We start from the raw sequence: 21788 nt of genomic DNA, 5'->3' as shown, positions 1-21788 counted from the left end.
ATTATGGTATGAATTCCACATATGCAAAAAATTCATTGGGAATTTTCTTTCTGCCGGGGGATGTTATATATTTAGATATATATTATATGTATATGTGTAATTCAGTTTATATGTTTTACGGAACTGTACAAGTGATGTCCGGAAACGCCTTTTTTGTTTTACTCTCTCTTATTTAAAATGTCGTTAACGTAAGATGTGTTTTTGTTCATGAGCTAGTCGCAACCCCAACACTAATATTAATAAGACGAGGCGATATCGTTACAGTAGATTACTTCCTCCACGTGATAAACATTATTGATTCTAATCGGTGGAGAATAAAATAAATCTATCATCTCAATATCTTGTCACGTGATAAACGTTACTTCAATATCTTGTCACGTGATAGACGTTATTGATTTAATCTCTGGATAATAAATTGATTGATTGTTGGTTGCTTAACGTCCAGTGGCTCTAGATAATAAAATAAATCTATCATCTCAATATCTTGTCACGTGATAAACGTTATTGATTTTATTCTGTGGAGACTAAATTAAATATATCATCTCAATATCTTGTCAGGTGATAAACGTTATTGATTTTAATCTGTGGAGAATAAATTTAATCTATCATCTCAATATCTTGTCACGTGATAAACGTTATTGGTTTTAATCTGTGGAGAATAAATTAAATCTATCATCTCAATATCTTGTCACGTGATAAACGTTATTGGTTTTAATCTGTGGAGAATAAATTAAATCTATCATCTCAATATCTTGTCACGTGATAAACGTTATTGATTTTAATCTGTGGAGAATAAATTAAATCTATCATCTCAATATCTTGTCACGTGATAAACGTTATTGATTTTAATCTGTGGAGAATAAATTAAATCTATCATCTCAATATCTTGTCACGTGATAAACGTTATTGATTTCAGTAATCTGTGGAGAATAAATTATATCTATCATCTCAATATCTTGTCACGTGATAAACGTTATTGATTTTAATCTGTGGAGAATAAAATAAATCTATCATGTCAATATCTTGTCAAAAGTTTCAAATTGGCAGGTATTTTGTAATTCATAATAAACTCTATTGTTGTTAAATTGTTTAGATCATCGAGTCATTGTGAAGTTTATTGGCAAGTTCATCAGATCATCTTTAGACTATTGTCTATGTCTTGTAAACAGTCATGTCGTAGTGACTGTACGATCATTATCGCAAGGTTGATGGCGTCTCAGGTTCCCAATTCGCCGTACACTGAAGGTGTATTATCTACCACGCATGAGTGGGATGTCAATAATACATGCAATTCATGGTACTCTGTAGACAGTCTTTTTATTTCATCTCGTAATTCGTGATTAAGCACTTCTAATTCTGTTGTCGCCTAAAATAAACAACAAAGAAAAAGGGTTTAAAAAAATGGTCGCCTTAAACCAAACTACAACAAGATAATAACTGAAAATACACTTTGGATAATTCGTGCATCCGATTCGCTTTTCTATATTTACCTACACAAATTTGAAAGCGAAAAATGTATGAATACTTTCATACTTGAAAATACTAGTGGTGGCGGATCAGAAGAAAGGGACGAGGCCGTCACGGTGACGATTGTGCGTAGCCCACAACATTCAATACCGTCTAAAGACTGGATGATAACATCAAATGCCCTGTGTAACTCAAAATGGAGACAACACTTGAAATTGTTGGTGCGTTCCGTTCGCATTAAACCAGATTATAAAGTGAAATTTTTTATACATAAAAAAAACTTCACTTGTATCTAATCATAGAAACATGTAATTAAATCTATAAACGGATAGATTTAACTTTCGGTAATTTAATATAATTTCTTCAAAATTTACGACTTGTGCTAAAACGGTTGTGTCTAGAAGAAGGAATAAAGAGCTTTTAAATAATAATGTTTTCAATTGAGTTCAAAGTTCCAGAACTGTATTGTAATAACTATAATTGTATACAAATATAACATAAAACGAGACACAAAACTCCCTTTTCATTTATGATTAAATTCGAACTATATATCTAATTGATATTTAAATTCAGATGTAATGCGATTACCTAATGAATAAACTAATGACCGTTTTATACCAGTCAGCAACCAGGGTCTTGACATGTCTCAAGTACCAACGACCGTTGTATATAAGCCGCAGCTAGGGCGCGAAACTTGTATTTATGTTAATGGGCAAAATCTTATTAGCAGTTGTAATTGTCTATTTACTTTCATTGACCTCTGAGTCGGTAATAAAACAGAAAGTGATTTTAGTGGAAAAAGAACTGAAGTACTTTTATCAGCGGTACATGCATGCTCAGTGGCGGATCCTGTTTTTATTACCCCATAATGGTAAAACTACAATAGACAAAAAAATTGTTGTGAACTTTCAAGTCTGTCCAATTAGACATTTTATGTTGTCATTTTAATGTTATATTTAACATTGCCATAAAACGTGATGTTTAGCTAGCTACAAAACCAGGTTCTGCCCACCATTTGTTTCTTAAAATGTCCTGTACCAAGTCAGGAAAATTACCATTGTTATATTATAGTTCGTTTCTGTGTGTGTTACATTTAAGTGTTGTGTTTCTGTTGTGTCGTAGATCTCCTCTTGTAATTGATGTGTTTCCCTCAGTTTTAGTTTATAACCCGGATTTGGTTATTTTCTGAATCGATTTATGAATTTCGGACAGCGGTATACTACTGTTGCCTGTTTATCTAGAGAATAAAATTGGGTGTGAAATTACCTGTTCAAGTCTGTCAGTATCACTTCGTTTTCTTTCCCGGAACTTTTTCGCAGCTCTTCTGTTTTGTTCTCTCCGTTTTTCTAATTTCTTTTCTTCGTCTGGTTGAAGCTGAAAAAGAAATTAGGAACTTGGTTACAAGTCTGAAATAATTTTACACGACATTAAGATGTTAATAGAACGTGTGCTAAAAATAATATAGCAGCCAATCTGCTCACTTAGAAAAGGGGTACACAGTATTAACACAAATAACTTGTTAGTTTAAATGTTATACTAATTATTTATTGTCAAATTAGTAAAATGATACTTGTAATATTAAATGTAACATTAAACGTTCCAGTCAAATTTTATTCTATTTACAAGCCAAATGTACACAGTATTTACAAAAAATAATTTATTGAATCTTACAAAGTATTGCAACCCATCTAATTTGTAATATCTATGTTAACAGTAAAAATCATATTATAGTTCTATATCAAAGCCATGCATACATATATATATATATATAGTGGACCCTTTTGTTTTAAAAACTGCAATTCCGATAAAGTACAAAAGTCTGATAAACGAAAGCTTTTAAAAATAGTTGATTGATTGATTGATGGCGACTTAAATGTTCTACATATGTAAAGTAAATCAAAATGTTAGCTTCTATCAAGCAAATTAAATACTGTATGATATATGGAAAAAATATGAGACCAAAAAATGAAAATTTCTTTCAAAAGTTTCGATAGTACTTTAGAGGGATAGCAAATAAATCGAACATGAAAATTATAACTAAGAAGTAAATATAATTTAAAAACATCTGTTAAATATATACTATAGTAATAGTTCAGATGCAATCACTTTTGATAAATTTTGAAATATACAAACTTTTCCGGGAACGAAAAATGTATATAGTATATACTCAAGCCAGATAATTTCCTTTGCTCAGTTTTATGAAGTTTTGAGATATATTTGTGGGTATATGAATTATCAGTTTAATATGTGAAAATTTTAATATAACAAAATTTAATGCTTTTTTAATGCAAGACTTTATAAGCTTCCTAAAACGGTTGAAAACTCCCCCCCCCCCCCCCCCTAGCTTAATGTGTAAACGAAGTCATCTCAAAGACAACTCTTACTGTCCTGTCAGATATGCACTCAGTGAAATCTCTCTTTGTTTTTATTTTTAGCCTTCAAAGATCGATAATGACTCATGTGTTTGTAAATCAAAATATATAATTTAAATACATAATTTAAAATCAAGTTACTTTATAACAATGCATGTCTACTTCGGTTCAAAGTTTTTGACAGTTAATCGGGTCACACAAAGGTACGAAAATAATTATTTTTATTGATCATTGTCCAATGGGTTTACTACTAGTTATTTACTATATTTATCACGCGATTTTTCAGATAGATTACTAATTGTTCAGATAGGAAATAAAAGATTTGTAAGAGTTGTAAACCAACGTAGAGATAATAATTATTTAAACTTCAAATTTTGAAACATGATAACAATACAACACTCTGGCTGTCATCCGTGTAAAATCTATTAATACAAGCTCCACCTCCATTCAATTCAACCATAAATGTAAATATTATCTTTGCACTTTTTTACAATCTGTAGGGTTGTTGGCACCCAAGTGGTCTGATTTTGGCGCAGTAAACGATAAGATCTAGACACCTAGCTGTATATATATATAGCTTACATGAAATAGAACTAGTACCTATAGATAAATAATTTCTAAAAGTTCTTAACGACAAAGGTAAACTCTGACGATAGTCTTTTTTAAAATATGCAAATAAAACCAAATGATATTTTATAAATATTTACTGCGCATCTTGTGCATCAGATTTATTTATACATGAATTAATTGCTAACAAAGGAATTGATATTGAGGACATTTCCTCTCCTAATCGTTCCCAATGAAGGTAAACCAGAAAAGCACTTTGAACGCACCAAATTTATAAACTTTTATTTAGATATTCTTTTAATTTCAATATCAATTAAATAGAACCAGAAATGCTTTGGTCACTAGCCTAAAGAATGACCATTCATGTTCTTCATTAATAAAATAGAATCAAATCAAGAAATATATATTCTAACATTCTTAACTAAAATTAACACACAATTTCTTACCACAAGTTTGTTTTTCATGCAAAATACAGTATTGTTCTTAAAAACGAATCCAACTAAACATCTATTAAAACTATATCTATTGGTAATAACTATTTTCTATTAAATATAAATTAATTAATATTGATTTTGATTGTCCTGGATGTTATCAGTCATTGGTGATTGGCCTAGATTAAAGACAGGATCAGGACATTAAGCTTCAGAAGTAACCCCCCCCCCCCCCCCATTTCGCTTTGAAATAAATCAAACGTCTATAAAGCACCTTGATCACAATCCACAGGAATGCAGACATTTTGCACAGGATCCAAGCTTTGAATATTCATCGTTATATATATATAAAGTCGTATGCCAATAACTTTTTTGCCAGACATTCGTGAGGTTTCGTTAACATCTTTTATACATGTAACTATCTTAGTTTCCTTTTAGTGAACTGATTTCAAGATTGTTATAAATATATTTTGTAAGAAGAATGGCCAATTTCTCTCGCTTTTGTTTCACTCGGAGGATCGAAATAAATCGAAAAAAATGAAAATTAGTTGCATTCGAGCTTTTGATTTATACGAGATATACAACGTATATATTTTTACATTTTATATTCTATATATACATGGCTGTTATAGACTGCTATGATAAACAATCATACAAGTTTTTGTCAAATTTTGTATTGACAATGAATCAGTTTGTATACGAAAAGTAATATTACTTCTGTTAAAATGTTGGTGTTGGTTGAAATGGTCTCATTAGCCATTCTGTGAGGGGCATTAAAGCAATTTCCAAATCTACCAAACTCACAGTTTTCGACACCCCATTTATACAATTTGGAGAAATGCTGTTTTAAGGACGGTGAAAATCTGACTTGAAAAAAACCCCCAGATTTACGAAATCCGAGATCTATATTTTAATTAGATTGATGAATTTCAAAAAGACTTTAAATGAACTTGGTGTGATAGAAATTAAAAGATCAACATATATGAATACATTACTGTCACTGGCATTGGTTTAAATTTCGTCAAAGATATGCGGACGTTACTTTTATATCTATAATTTGGACTTAATAAAATTGAGAATGGAAATGGGAAATGTGTAAAAGAGACAACAACCTGACAATGAAGCAGAAAACACTTATATTTTTTATATCGCAAGGAGTAAATTGTATGATTTTAACCCATCAGCTGTCGGCATGACACAACATACGGCGAATACCTTAATTTTTTTTAAAACTTTTTGATACTATTTTCTCTATTCTTTACTATTTTGACTATTAATCTCCATGCTTTATATTTTTAGCTCTATATTATTCTCTATTCTTTATTTGTTTGCCTATTTGTCTTTCTCTCCATTCTTTTATGTCCATTATTCTCTATTTTGTAAACCCGACCGAGACCCTTGTACCGTAGGACACATTTATTCATTTTTTTTTATACATACACGACTTTTAATTTATTACGGGAAATAATGTCTATATATTCTTTCCCTGTTATGGCTAGATCGAAACGACCTCACAATGTTTTTTCCTGAAATATCTTCCTTCTTCTCACGACAAGGAATTTAGAAATTCGGGAACCACCCGAATAGAAGAGATCTTTCTACTAATGCCTTTGATATAGAGCTGTACACATGCTAAGTGGAAGTCAGTATTCTGTAATGGCCATTGTAAAATTGACCAACTGACATTGACATAAAAGACAAAATGTGACTGAACTAAAGCAGAGCTACGCTTAATTTGTGTGTTCGTGTATCCGGGATCTGTTTTGAAATTGACTGACAATGATGTGATCAAGATGATGCCTGTAATGCGAAGAGAGTTCAATATTTGCTAATTTGACATTTGTTATGTGATATTATAACGAGTCGCCAGGAAAGTACAGCAGTGGTTGATCGTTGATAAATTGGTTAAATATTCACAAACCTCTTATGTGATAAATACGTATTGGAAGCTAAACGCGGAAATACGGACTAATAATACATGATGGAATAATTTTACTCTTGTGTTAATGGAAGTAAGTATACATTTATATACTAAATAAATAGACCTTTAGCTAACCAGGTTTGGATCCATGATTTTGAAAAAGGGGTCCCAAAGTTAGCCAACGTCAGGACTAATGCTTGTAAAGAGTATACGCATTTTATCATATGTGTAGCTCCGTAAGGGACCCCTACCCCCTAAAGTCACATCTGCTTTCTGTTTTTTTTTCTGTATTAGCTTTGATTCGATTGCAAATGTCCTGAATTTAACGATATTCGAATTTTACACATCAAAGCTGTTCAATAGGGAATATATAGACATTAATATTTCATACGATAATAGGATGTTATGAAGCGGATAGCAAAATAATAATTGGGTATAAGTTTCCCATCAAAACGTATAAAATTTGTTTAATATTCATAATAATCAGACACGTGTCACTAGAAAAAAGTCAGAGAAAAGTGAATTTTGATAGGATTGTTCACAGAGCAAAAAATGTATAATTTATCTCATTTAGTTTTTGCCACAAATATTCAAAGATCCGATGATAATTATAAAATTTAAGGTACGCTATTAGGATAACTATGGAATTTATATGCTTGACATGCATGAATATATAAAGAATTAGAAAAAAAAATATGTGTGTTTGTTTAATTATGAGTCTTTAAATAATGATACCACATCGGGCAATTTCGTAAATATATATTGCAGTTAATTTATTAATTCCAACTATTGAATCTATATCGGTTATTTTTAAAATGGTAGTTTGTCGTGCACTTCTTAAATACTCAAAATACAACAGCTTTTTTCGTCGTCATTAAAAGTAAATTCTTTTCTACATAACTCGACAGTGAGTTGCTCTCCAAGAACCGCGTGTCGAGCAACATCTGGGACGAGAATGACGTGTTCAAATATTTCTACATTAATTACATGCATTTAGTTAAATTTGACCAAATAGTCCCATTTTTCCGGGCATGCATCGTCGTACCAAATTATGATAGAAAATGCATTTATGGTACATTCGATTTCCGTACTAAGTGCAAACTAATTCGATTCACGGTTATGATAGCGGACAGAATTAGAAAATTGAAATAAACAAAATAAATTGTCATAAGGTACATGCATCGGATTTTTAAAAATTTCGAATAAAAAATTAAAACTCCAACTTTTTGGAAAACAAATTAATTTGAAAATTATACATTGTCTGAGGGAAGACAACTAGAACGTCTACACGAGTTTACCACAATTCATAGTTAAAACTAAACGTATAATATTAAAATATGTAATTTAACATAATTAATGGTTCTGCTGCATGGGGACTGTGTCAAAATAGACGGGATAAATATTTTATTTTAAATATTATATTCTGTAATATAACGTAATTGCTAATAAATTCAACTTCAAATTTCCGTCCCTCATTTTTTTCTCTCGAAGTGTGTAATTTTAACAAAATAGAAACAAATTATTTATATTATCAAATCAATGAGATAAAATAACATAATATCGATTATATATCGAAAATCCCCGCAAATCTTTATACTTACTGACTTATTATTATTTCAAATATTTTATCTAATTTGTATACTTCCGTTTAGATAAAATTCTAGTGCATTTGCAGCTCACAAATGCACTAAAATTTTATTAAAACGGAAGTTCAAAACGAAAAAAATATATATATTTCAAGAAATTACGAAATATTCACATGGTCGAATTAGTTATCAAATTAAAAAAAAAACACTGTAAGGAAGGACACAATAATAATATGTGAATTAAAACAGAATTTGACTGAAAATAGTGAGAAAAAAGTTAAGGACAATGCATTTTTTTTTAATCTGTCCAAAAATTAATTTGACAAGTTGGCTACAATCCAATTCTTTTTTTCATAACAAAATATATATTCGGTGCAATGAATGTTGGTACATGTATAAGTTGGAACTAATAATCGATTTTAGGAATTTGTATTACAAAATTTTAAATTCGTATTTTAGCCTATTTTTTTATACGTTCTAATCATTTTGGTATTGGCAGAGTTTAAAACTTCCAGATTACACCACTAGTGTTTGTACATGTAATGATAAAAATACTCATGATGAAACGTCGCATATATATATATAAATATATGTATATAATATATAACGACATTTCGTCATATTAATATAGTTATTAATAGATTTAACTTAACACAACATATAAACTTAAGATTTATTGCAATATTTAAAAAAAAATCCTGTATAATTTTTTTGGGAAAAATATCAAAATTTACCTTTTTCTTTGGAGCTGCTACCCTTTGTTCCGCTTTAATATTTAGCTGTTTCCCCTCTTCGTGACATTTGGCCAGGATTTTACATTTAAGTTCTTCTTTCAACAATGGCAAAAAAGTTCCAGTTTTCATGCATTCTTCTGTAGCTAATGCTAGCATGGAATCCTCTTCGTTAAATTTAAAACTTCCATTTGTGTTATTATTATTATCATCAAAATTTAATTTGGGAGAATTCGTAAATACGTCGTCTTCGTTTTCGAACATCATGAAGCTTTGTTTGTATTCAGTTACTTTTTCTCATCTGATCAGCTGATCGTAGTATACAACTGCCAATTCCCGCGAAATCTCGAATGATGACGCAAAGAACAAATCAGACAGCAAATATCGTCTCGGATACAAAGTGTTATGCTTCTAAAAATATTTATATGTGTCATAATATTAATAATACGTCATTTTGAATCTTAACATGAAAACAATACTATATATATATGAGGAAGTTTACATAATAGTTGACACCTAATTTTGGCGAACTTCATATTGACTTTTCTTTGTTTCAATGACTGAATGGCGCATCATTTTAATAACGACGAATAAATTATGCACATGTGAATGTTTTCCCGGAGTAGTTAATTTTAGATATTAAGTGAACACGTTTCTAATCGTATACCTGTATATCTACTTGTTAAAAGCCAATACACATCGACGAGCACGTGGTTTCAATGTTTATCAACAAACCGACTTGTCAAATCATGTCAGGCTAGCTAAGAGACATAACTCAAAATAGTCAACTAAATTTAAATATGAAAACAAAATGTATTTGCATAAAAAGATTAATAAGTTTAATTTGATTACAACTGATATTATATATGTATTTAAATGTACTTGTCAGCGCCATCAAAAAAGTAATTATGTCATGTTTGACAAAGAGAAGTTTTTTGAGATAACATTGATAAATTAATTGTTACAAAAATATCATTACGAAATCGCTACCACAAGACAAAGGCAACACAGAGACGTGCGTAGTATATATATATATATATATGTTCCTTGTAGATGCAAGGACTTTGATAATAGTAAATCTGCGAGTTTGAATAAACTGAGGCAAATCTTAAAGCATAAACTGTGCCATTTTTTTTCGTGTGACTTTAACAATGTTTAAATTAACCACGAATAAATTAAAGTCGTAACGTCCCCCCTTTTTATGATAAACTGTGTATTCTCACACCAACAAATTTCCACCCTCTTCCGCCGAAGGTGGCACCAAAACACACACAGAACTTAATGATTCAGTTAACTTTACTACATACAAATTATTGTATATGTTACATATCGACCCAGCAATATTGATCGGATAAATGAGTAACACGTCATAGAACATCTGTGCGAGAGACTGGTCATTCTAAGGGGCGTTGGCTGTGGTTTTTAGATGCGTCAAATCTTGGTGACAAATCTCAGAAATCCCCATGACTGATGGAAGGTAGCTGAACTACCTTTAATTGTCTCTAGCTGTCACACCCAATTCGTTGACTAGTTAATATACAGGTTAAATCTATATATGAATAAGAATTAACAATTATTTGAATATTAGATTAGTTAGTAATATTTTCAAGAATTAGTATGATTAAAATTTGCATCGATGTTTTATATTTTATTATAGATGATTTTTTTATTAATATATTTGAAATGAGAGATGCTGTACATTTTCGAATTAAATTTGATATTTTATCCTAAATTTGATATTAATACATATAGGTATAATATCAACATCACCTTTAATTTTAAAGAATTAATTTTTAAAACTATTAAAATCAAGTGAAAAAAAAGATTTACGGATTGAGTCACAATAAAGGCGGAAAGCCGGGGATGAGATTAAAATAAAATCCTATTCAAAAGAACTGACTATAAAACTACTGAATAAAGGAAATGTGGTGTAGCAAATATAATTGTTCACTAAACCGAATAATTGAAATATAGCATGACTTAAATACATAGAGAAGGATATTTGACTGCCCCTACGAAGACAACCAAGTCTTGTATTTAAGATCTGTTTAAAAAAAAAAATTAAAAAAAAAAGCTTAAACAAGTTTCTCAATTGCAGCCATTTTCTAGTTCGAAATATGACCCTTTCGTTTGGATTTTTCGCAAAAAGGGAATCATTACAAATAAATTAAACAAAAGCGCGTTAATGTTATAGCTATCGCATTCCTAAAGGCAACTCGAATATAAAATAGAGTACCAATTGTAGGTCCATGAATTACGGTAAATTATTGTATCAGGTCAAGCACATTCACTAACATATTTAACCCGCCACTCTATCGCACAGGCACTTGTCTCAGACAAAAACAATCCTATATACCTAAGGTTTATAGGATAACAAAGGACAAGGTATGATAAGCCCCCGTTTTGCCCCCCCCTATTTTCCCAATTCTCAATTTTTTTTATTTTGGAAAGCTACTTATCATGTTAAAATATTCCCTAATGTTTGAAGTTTGTTAAGACGAACTTCAAAACCACTAATTTCACCATCTGGATGAGGCGATGAGGTCGTTGCTTTCTAAATCGCCCTGATTTTGTCCGGGTCACGCTATTAAATTTTAAGAAACACAGGACAAAAATCGTAATTTTTTGATGCCCTTTAATCCCCCTCACCTCACCTAGCTTTCAAAAAAATTAAATAGAAAATGAAAAAATAGAGGACCAAAACGGGGGCTTATCGTACCTTGTCCTTTCTAATTTCTGAGACAAATGCATGTGACCGCTCTCTATATATATGTCTGTCCCAAGATAGGAGCGGGATTTGCACTTTGTGAAGAAAGATAGCACAGTGTTTTACAAGTTTAGGATCGTCGTTAATTTCTTTATTTCCCATTACCGTAAATTTTGAGAACAGTTTCTAATGAAACACAACAGTGCTGTTCACACACAATTCATTGCATTGATTAAAAATGTTGGTATAATTTTGAAACTTGTGGATAGATCAATTAATAAAACAAATATTGACATATTTTGTAATGGATGGACATATTCTGATCAAAGACAAACATGCACTTATCATTAATTAAAATTTGACACTATTACTAAATTTGACTACATATTTCTACTAGTGAAATCGCAAAACTATGGAAGTATTTAGTCGAAAAATAAACAATTGTGCGGCTTTTAATAAAAAAAATAGGGAAACGAGCCCGGTCCATTACAGAAAAGGTAAACGTATTTACATATTTTAACGATTTACCATTTTGGTATACTAAATAATTATAATATGTGTGACATTTTTATGACTAACTTGTATCCGTCATAAGTTCAGTGGCAGATCCAGAAATTTTCATAAGTGGGGGCCCATTGACTGCCTAAGAGGGGGCTCGCTCTGGCCATGCTTCAATGATTCCCTATATAATCTATAATCAACCAAATTTCCCCAGAAAAGGGAGGGGTTCCTTCCCACATAAATCCGCCTCTGAAGTTCCAAGTGGACCTAACCTTTTCCAGGTCAGTAGTCTATAATTCAGTGTTTGTCGCCCGTTATATATTTTGTTCGTTTACTATTTAGTCGCAAATCACATTTATAGGTTTTTGTGTGTGCATCGTGACGGTCAGATGAGATAAGTTTTCAACTAAATGTTTACGTTTGTCCTTATATTGTTTTGTTACACCATTGTCCCAGGTTCCCAATTGATGATCAGTGATGACTCTATACTTTAGTGGTTGTCGTCCGATACATATATATTATTGTTCATTTAAATCTTCAAAAAAAACACCCATCCATACATGTAGCAACAGAGGAAAATAAATCATCAATCTGTGGAAAAACCTCCTGTATCCAACAAAGACCAAATGACATGGATTGATTCAATAATATAGCTCACTATACGGCCTTTAACAAAGAACCAATATGAAAAAACGCAGTTAGAGGACCCGGAATGACAGAATGTTATTTACTAACATTAGATTGTTAAAAGATGTTGATAAAACAAGTAGGCAGTTGCTATTTGTCCGGCTAGCCGGACGAATAGTACCAGGACTATTTGTCCGGCCAATACAATGCGCATGTCACTATAATATTTGTGTGTGCGTGTAATATTATCTTTAGCATCACCAGGGGGTAGCACATGTTTGAAATCTTTAGTGTTAGGGCCTAATCTTGTTACTGGTAATTGAAATTGTTTTCTTCATACTAGTATATAGTCCAATGTGGATAACGAATAATTAGAATAAAATCATATATATCCCATATTTTTTTATATAAGAAGAGAGAAGAATTTACTTGTAAAACAAACTCGGGTAGTGTTTGACTCGTGCGTTTTAAGTTAACGTAAAGGATTTTGTCTAGCTGAAAAGGGTACAAAATTAGTATGTCTGTAGCTGTCAAAGAGAATTATAGACCCCTTGACATAAAGTTATCCATATTTTGAGTGAGGGGATCGGGTGTCACAGTGTACTCCTTTTCTTTTCTTGTCTTGCAAGACTAATTTTTGGATTATAACTAAGCTAAATTTCATTCAGTTAGACCTGCAATTGTAAAGGCCTTTTTCAACTACACTTGCTTTGAGCATCTTTTCCACCTATACACAGCTGTAGCGAATCAAATAATTTTGTAAAACTAATTCTCCGATCAATTATATATAATTATCTTTTATTTCCCATTTTCCTTGTGATTTCAATTTTTTAGAGTCCCTTTCATAAGATTATATCATTCTTGGAAGCTCATAATATCGTGTTCCATTGTCAAATTCCGAAAACTGCAAAATTTATCACAAATATTTCAGCCATGATCTTAAAATTGAAAATCAGTGATCAGATTACACGCGCCCCCTTGGTGCTATTGAAGATAATGTTACACGCACTTCCGAACGCACATTATATGACATGCGCATTACAATGGCCGGACAAATAGCCCTGGCACTATTCGTCCGGCTAGCCGGACAAATAGTCACTCCGAAACAAGTAATATGGCCAAATGAAAAACAAGAACTATCTTTAAAAAAGATATCCGACGTATTTAAATTTGAGTATATGTTTAAAACTATCATTTCGATAACCTTCAGAAGCACAAAGATACCATTTAAATAACGTTTTCTCTGTTTGTGTTCAGTATTCTCGGTTCTCGTATCTTTCTGTTTACATTCACCAAAACCCCGCGGAAATCTTACATGTGTAGGTGCGTTCGAAAAGTCATGTACGTTCGTACGACAAAGTTTACATTAAAAATTATATAATTGTCCCGAATAAACAGCTGTCATGGATGCAAAGAGCTATTGGAGAAACAATTATTTTAATAAAAATATAAATCTTTGTAAGATCTAGTTCAAATATTTATAGTTTTTCACTTGCTTTCCATCACGATATCATTAACGAGACGTTTTTTTAAACACAACTTAATCGACCACCATGACAGCATTTTGTCCAATCACAGAAAGGATTTTCGAGCATGCGTATTCTGTTACCATAGTTAAGCGTCCTTAAGTTCAAAGGGCACAAACCGAAACTATACCGACTACGTCGGAAAAAAATAAGTCCAAATTCATGTTATAAAAATAACAGAATTCATTAATTTTGACGTGCCATAACTCAATAAACTGTATCGATTTTCAATTATCTCAAATATTGAAAGCAAAATCGACTATTAGGATAGGCCATCTTTCAGATATATAATTAAGCATATAAACAATACTGTAACTAATTATATATTGATTTATTATTCCCTGATATTCATTTCCCGTTATGATAAATATTTTCAATTAATTTTGGCATTGACAAATTTTTAAAAACATTATTTCTGAAACAATTAACCTCAATTACTTAGTGTCAATCTTTGTACAATATAATCCTTCATTTATACAACAAAGAAGTTGCATGTCGTCATACAACTCTTTATTTATATAAAAGAAATCTTAAACTAACACATAACCATCCATTCAACACCGGAGAAGTCTTACGTCATCATATACTAGTAGTCCTTAGAAGTTCTATGTAGTTTGCAACCGTGTATTCACTTTAAAAAAAAATAATTTCGGATCAGTCTTATGCCAACATACAACCCTTCATTTATACACTGGAGATGTTTTAAGTCATCGCATAACCCTCAACTTAACACAAGAGAAGTTCTACGTCACCTCTTCGTGAAATACCAGAGAAGTACCAAGTCATCATATCCTTTATTTATACACTAGAGAAGATCGAAGACTTCATATATATCAATTCACATATACGTCAGAGACCTTCTATGTGTTCTGCAACCCTATATTTATACAACAGAAAAGTCTTATGCCATCATATGACATTCATTTATACACCATAGAAGTCTGAAAGTCATATAACACTTCATTTATACAAATAAACTCATTATAGATACCAGGATTGAAGGATTGAAATATTATATTTGCGCAAGACGCGCGTTTCGTCTACAAAAGACTCGCAAGTGACGCTCGAATAAAAAAGTGTAAAAATACAAATAAAGTACGAAGTCGAAGAGCATTGACGACCAACAATTCCTGAAAGTTTTGCCAAATACATCTATGGTAATCTATTCCTGAGGTAAAAAAGCCTTAGTATTATTTCAAAATTTCAAAATTTTGTAAACAGTTAATTTATAATTATGAACATATCAATGAGAATTAAAGTCAACACAAAAGTGCTGACGGACTACTGGGCTGGTGATACACTCGCAGAGGCGGATTTAGGGGGGGGGCCTTTTGGGGGAAAAATTTGGTTGCTTATATAGGGAATCATTGAAGCGTGACTGGAGCGGGCCCCTCTTAGGTCAGTCAGTGGGCCCCCACTTATGTAAATTTCTGGACCCGCCACTGCCTCGGGAATTAAAACTCCACAGCAGTGGCATGAACCATGGGGTTGTAAATAAACTCATCACAGATACCAGGATTGAAAGCCAAATAAAGTACGAAGTCAAATATAAAATTTCATTCTTTCAAACCTTGCACTTCTGTGTTGACTTGAGTTATCATTGATATGTTCATAATTATAAATTTGAGTACATATATCAAATATAAATCTGTATGGTCTGCAAGCCTGTATTCATACACAAGAGAAGTCATAAGCCAACACATGTACAAGCCTTCATTTTAAACCAGAGAAGACCTAAACCATTATTTACACAAACCTTCATGTATACCCAAGAGAAATTCTATTTTGTCTGTAATCCTGTATTCATAACACTTTATTTATACACAAGAGAAGTCTTAACTTAAGTCATCATATAACTTTTCATTTATACACCAAAAGAGACGTATGCCATCATATAACCTTTCATTTATACACCAAAAGAGTCGTATGCCATCATATAACCCTTTCATTCATACACCAAAAGAGTCGTCTGCCATCATATAACCTTTCATTTATACACCAAAAGAGTCGTATGCCATCATATAACCTTTCATTCATACACCAAAAGAGTCGTATGCCATCATATAACCTTTCATTTATACACCAAAAGAGTCGTCTGCCATCATATAACCTTTCATTTATACACCAAAAGAGTCGTATGCCATCATATAACATTTCATTTATAAATACACCAAAATAGTCGTCTGCCATCATATAACCTTTCATTTATACACCAAAAGAGTCGTCTGCCATCATATAACTTTTCATTTATACACCAAAAGAGTCGTCTGCCATCATATAACTTTTCATTTATACACGTAAAGAGTCGTCTGCCATCATATAACCTTTCATTTATACACCAAAATAGTTGTCTGCTATCATATAACCTTTCATTTATACACCAAAAGAGTCGTACGCCATCCTATAACCTTTCATTTTACTAGTATACACCAGAAAAATGTTACTAGTATAAACTTTCATTCATACCCCAAAAAAGGTCGCATGCCATCATATAACCTTTCATTCAAACCTCCAGAAAGGTCGAATGCCATCATATATAACCTTTCATGCAAACCTTAGAAAGGTCGTATGTCATCCTATAAACTTTCATTTCAAAAACACTGATGTCGAACGCTATCATTATTCTTTTCATTTATACAACCGAGAAGTCTTTTGTGTTCAGCAAACTTCTATTCATACAGCAGACGAAAAGGTCTATAGCGTGATACAACAATTCATTTATACCACAGAGTGGTCTAATATAATTAAATAACTATTCATTTATACACAAGAGAAGTACTACGACATCTTATAGTCCGTCATTTATGCACCAGAGAAATTCTTATTAATTTAATCTTTAATTTATACATCACTGTAGTCTTATGCCATCATATAACCTTTCATTTATACACCAGTGAAATCGTATGCCATCACAAAAGAAATGTTTTATATATGACAGTTGTTATCCATTCGTTTGATGTGTTTGAGCTTTTGATTTTCCTACTTAGGGAATTTCCATTTTGAATTTTCCTTGTTGTTTAGTATTTTTTTGTGATTTTACTTTTTTTGTCATCATATACCACTTTAATAAATTATATACCAGAGAAGTTCTGTGTCATCATATCACACTTCGTTCATACAGCAGTGTTCTAAGTTATCACATAACACTTCATTCATACAGCAGTGTTCTAAGTTATCATATAACACTTCATTCAAACAGCAGTGTTTTAGTTACCATAATATCACGAACACTTTCTTTTATACATCAGTGTTCTTAGTTATCATATAACCTTTCATTAATACACTAGAGCAGTTCTTAATCATCATACTAGTATAAGATTCCATTTATACACAAGTCGTATGCCTTCATATAACCTTTCATTTATACACTAGAGCAGTTCTTAGTCATCATATAACCTTCCATTTATACACCATAAGACATATTCCTTCATATTACATGGAATATAAGTGAATCAAATGGAACCCATGTTTCCAAGGAATATACATGAATCCGATGGATTCCATGTTTCCTAGGAATATAAGTGAATCCGATGGAACCTATGTTTCCCAGGCATATAAGTGAATCCAATGGAACCCATGTATCCCAGGAAAATAAGTGAATCCAATGGAACCCATTTATCCCAGGAAAAGAAGTGAATCCAATGGAACCCCTGTTTCTTAGGAAAAGAAGTGAATCCAATGGAACTCATGTTTCCCAGGAATATAGGTGAATCCAATAGAACCCATGTTTCCCAGGAATATACGTGAATCCAATGGAACCCATGTTTCCCAGGAATATACGTGAATCCAATGGAACCCATGTATCCCAGGAATATAAGTGAATCCAATGGAACCCATGTATCCCAGGAAAATAAGTGAATCCAATGGAACACATGTTTCCCAGGAATAGAAGTGAATCCAATGGACCCAATGTTTCCCAGGAATAGAAGTGAACCCAATAGACCTTATGTTTCTCAGGAATATAAGTGAATCCAATGGAACCCATGTATCCCAGGAATATACGTGAATCCAATGGAACCCATATTTCCCAGGAATATACGTGAATCCAAAGGAACCCATGTTTCCCAGGAATAGAAGTGAATCCAATGGAACCCATGTTTCCCAGGAATATACGTGAATCCAATGGAACCCATGTATCCCAGGAATATACGTGAATCCAAAGGAACCCATTTATCCCAGGAATAGAAGTGAATCCAAAGGAACCCATGTTTCCCAGGAATAGAAGTGAATCGAATGGAACCCATGTTTATAAGTGAATCCAAAGAAACCAATTTTTCTCAGGAATGTAAGTGAATCTACAGTAGAAGTCATTCTATTAACCTTAAATTAACTATAAATCAGAAAATAAAACTATTTATTAGTATAACAAAAACAATAAACGTAACAGATTAATATCACATACTGATAAACATATCTTTAAAAACAAAACAGGTTAATATCACATGAATAAACATATCACAGTATGAAAATACAACTCTTTACCATTCTAATAAAGTTTTTACTGTTTGACCATCTTAAAAATACACACAATCTCCTGTTACTGGTACTTACTAATTGGTTGGAAATTTGAGTTCATAAAATGGGGATTTGAACTATTTTAAAGTTGGTAGACATTTTGAGATGAGCCAAATCAATTTTTAGAATGAAGAATGTGTCAAATAATGTATTTAAAGCAAGGTTAGATTTTTCAAGAATTAATTGAGGTATTGAAAATGTTTTAAACTATGTCTTTACAGATCAAAGGAAGTAAGTTTTATTCAGACTTGTTGATATTAACTTGGTTTGATCAAGCACTTGCACATTTTGGGGAAAAAAGAAAAAAATATCTCCAAGATGTCTATTTATTTTGCACTATTATAAAATAACAAGGCTCAGTTTGATTTTAATTTACAACTATGTAATTTTTTTTTAAAACGTAACAAGTCAGAAAAGTAGTTTTAAAATGTTTTGAGGTGTGTATTTGTTTTAAGAAGGCGGGGGGCTAATCAACGATTTGTCAAAATTTTGCTACAGCATATTTGCAGTTATAAGACATGAAATATAAAACAAACTACGTTAACAGAAACAAATATTCAAAGTTCATTAAAACCCATAAAAGCTTTACAAAAAATAAATATAAGCAGAACAAAATTATTAAAAAGTTAAAATGTAAAATAACCATAAAAGTTTTCAAAAAATAAATAAATATGAAAAAAAGTTACTCAAAATCTGAAAATGCAAAAAGTCAATTCAACAAAAACTCAAATAACAAACAAACAAAAAATCAGAAATGTAAGAAAAGTTTACAACATAGGTGCATGAGAATCTGGGTAGTTACTGTAGCTCCCTTTATATTTGTTTTCATCAGGCTTAGCTTCACGAATACGATATCTGGACTTTGGTCTTTCAGATCTAGTTTCTAGATCAAACCCGAATTCATCGTCATCTGTACTATCTTCCTGAGCCTGTTTCGAAGCCTGAGATTTATGTGTGACAGCAGAGGGCGCCCATCTTGCCACGTTTCTAGACATTGGTCGAGGAGGAATCTTGTCGAAATGCTCCCCAGATGAACTTGGCATGGCATCTGAGTCTTCATGGCCACCACTGGATGATGATAGTCCAGAAGTACTTGGTCTGTCTTCATGAACCTCGGTCTGCGCCCTCCATGTCATATGGATAGGAGTTGGCTCCGGTAACTTTAGTATTTTGGGTAGATTAAATCTAGGTCCATCTGTTTGAGGTAAGACTTCCACAATAGTTTCTGGTGCAGGGGCAATCTTTACTGTAGGTACAACAACATCACCGTTCTGTAATGGAGATTTATCATTCTTCATGAGTGACATTTGTGTAGGCGGAGTTGTTCTACCCTCTGCAATGTCCTCAATACTTTTAGCCATCAATGCATTGAATGAGGATTTCTTATGTCGCTCAAGCAAAACATATTCTCCTCCTTCCTTCTGAGGAATTGATTCTTCATCAGGTACTGGGGTAGGTGTTGTAAATTTAGAATTTTCTGTATGTGTGGTGATCAGTGGGTTAAAGTCGGATCTTTGATGGCGCTGGTAAGTTACCCATTCTGACTTGGGTGGGAAGCACTGAAATAAAAAAAAACGACAATATTAATATATTGATGCAATAATTGCATGTTCCTTATTGTTTGAAGCAGAAATTATTCATTTGAGTACAACACTAATTTGATTCTCTTCCAATAAGTTTAATTTTCAAATTATTCTAAAATATTTTTTAAATTGTAGAAAAGTCATTTTTGATAGTATGATAATAACTATGATTGATTAACATTATCAAAAATTATTATTTATAATATTGATTGATAAATTGGTGGATAAATGATGTTGCATGCAACATTTAAACAAGAGGCTCTCAAGAGCCTGAATTGCTCACCTGTATTTCAGAGAAGATTTTCAAATGTAAGCCAACTTGATGAACAAATTGTGTAAAACTGTTTTAAAGGGCAATAACTCCTGAAGGAGTCAATTGACAATTTTGGTCATATTAACTTTATTGTAGATCTTACTTTGCTGAACATCATTGCTGCTTACAGTTTATATCTATCTATAACTAGAGGCTCTAAAGAGCCTGTGTCGCTCACCTTGGTCTATGTGCATATTAAACAAAGGACACAAATGGATTCATGACAAAATTGTATTTTGGTGATGGTGATGTGTTTGAAGTTCTTACTTTACTGAACGATTTTGCTTCTTACAATTATATCTATCATGAACTTTGCCCATTAGTAACAGAGAACTATATTTGGTAAAAATTTACATAAATTTACCAAATTAATGAAAATTGTTAAAAATTGACTATAAAGGGCAATAACTCCTTAAGGGGTCAATTGACCATTTAGGTCATGTTGACTTATTTGTAGATCTTACTTTGCTGAACATTATTGCTGTTTACAGTTTATCTCTAACTATAATAATATTCAAGATAATAACCAAAAACAGCAAAATTTCTTCAAAATTACCAATTCAGGGGCAGCAACCCAACAACCGATTGACCGATTCATCTGAAAATTTCAGGGCAGATAGTTCTTGACCTGATAAACATTTTTATCCCCTGTCAGATTTCCTCAAAATGCTTTGGTTTTTGAGTTATAAGCCAAAAACTGCATTTTACCCCTATGTTCTATTTTTAGCGGTGGCGGCCATCTTGGTTGGTTGACCAGGTCACGACACACATTTTTTAAACTAGATACCCCAAAGATGATTGTGGCCAAGTTTGGATTAATTTGGCCAAGTAGTTTCAGAGGAGAAGATTTTTGTAAAAGATTACTTTAATTTACGAAAAATGGTTAAAAATTGACTATAAAGGGCAATAACTCCTAAACGGGTCAACTGACCATTTTGGTC

General features: G+C 32.0%; 2 protein-coding genes across 3 annotated transcripts in view; both read right to left on the bottom strand.

Annotated features, from left to right (window-relative positions):
• Positions 1 to 263: 263 nt before the first annotated feature.
• LOC143056294 (uncharacterized) lies at positions 264 to 9570 on the bottom strand. Of its 2 annotated transcripts, XR_012972287.1 has the most exons (4): positions 9079 to 9570; positions 2734 to 2841; positions 363 to 1366; positions 264 to 332 (listed from the first exon to the last, which is right to left on the bottom strand). XR_012972287.1 is itself a non-coding variant. In XM_076229383.1 (3 exons), exons 1-3 carry the CDS (start codon positions 9340 to 9342, stop codon positions 1217 to 1219), a joined length of 522 nt encoding a protein of 173 aa, XP_076085498.1. In that variant the 5' UTR covers positions 9343 to 9570; the 3' UTR covers positions 270 to 1216. The 2 variants fall into 2 exon arrangements, 1 of the variants encoding a protein (XP_076085498.1); XM_076229383.1 differs by having other exon boundaries at positions 270 to 1366.
• A 9206-nt stretch (positions 9571 to 18776) lies between these two features.
• The window catches only part of LOC143056293 (uncharacterized), a 39026-nt gene continuing 36014 nt past the window's right edge, over positions 18777 to 21788 (bottom strand). The window contains exon 33 of the mRNA XM_076229382.1: positions 18777 to 20510. Within this exon, the coding sequence (XP_076085497.1) occupies positions 19719 to 20510 (792 nt within the window). The 3' untranslated portion in view covers positions 18777 to 19718. The remainder of the gene's footprint in view (positions 20511 to 21788) is intronic.

The sequence above is a fragment of the Mytilus galloprovincialis genome, chromosome 13 (genome assembly GCF_965363235.1).
Source record: "Mytilus galloprovincialis chromosome 13, xbMytGall1.hap1.1, whole genome shotgun sequence".
Lineage (NCBI taxonomy): Eukaryota > Metazoa > Mollusca > Bivalvia > Mytilida > Mytilidae > Mytilus > Mytilus galloprovincialis.
The sequence above is the reverse complement of the archived record's forward strand: the minus strand, read 5'-3'. Positions and strand labels throughout refer to the sequence as shown.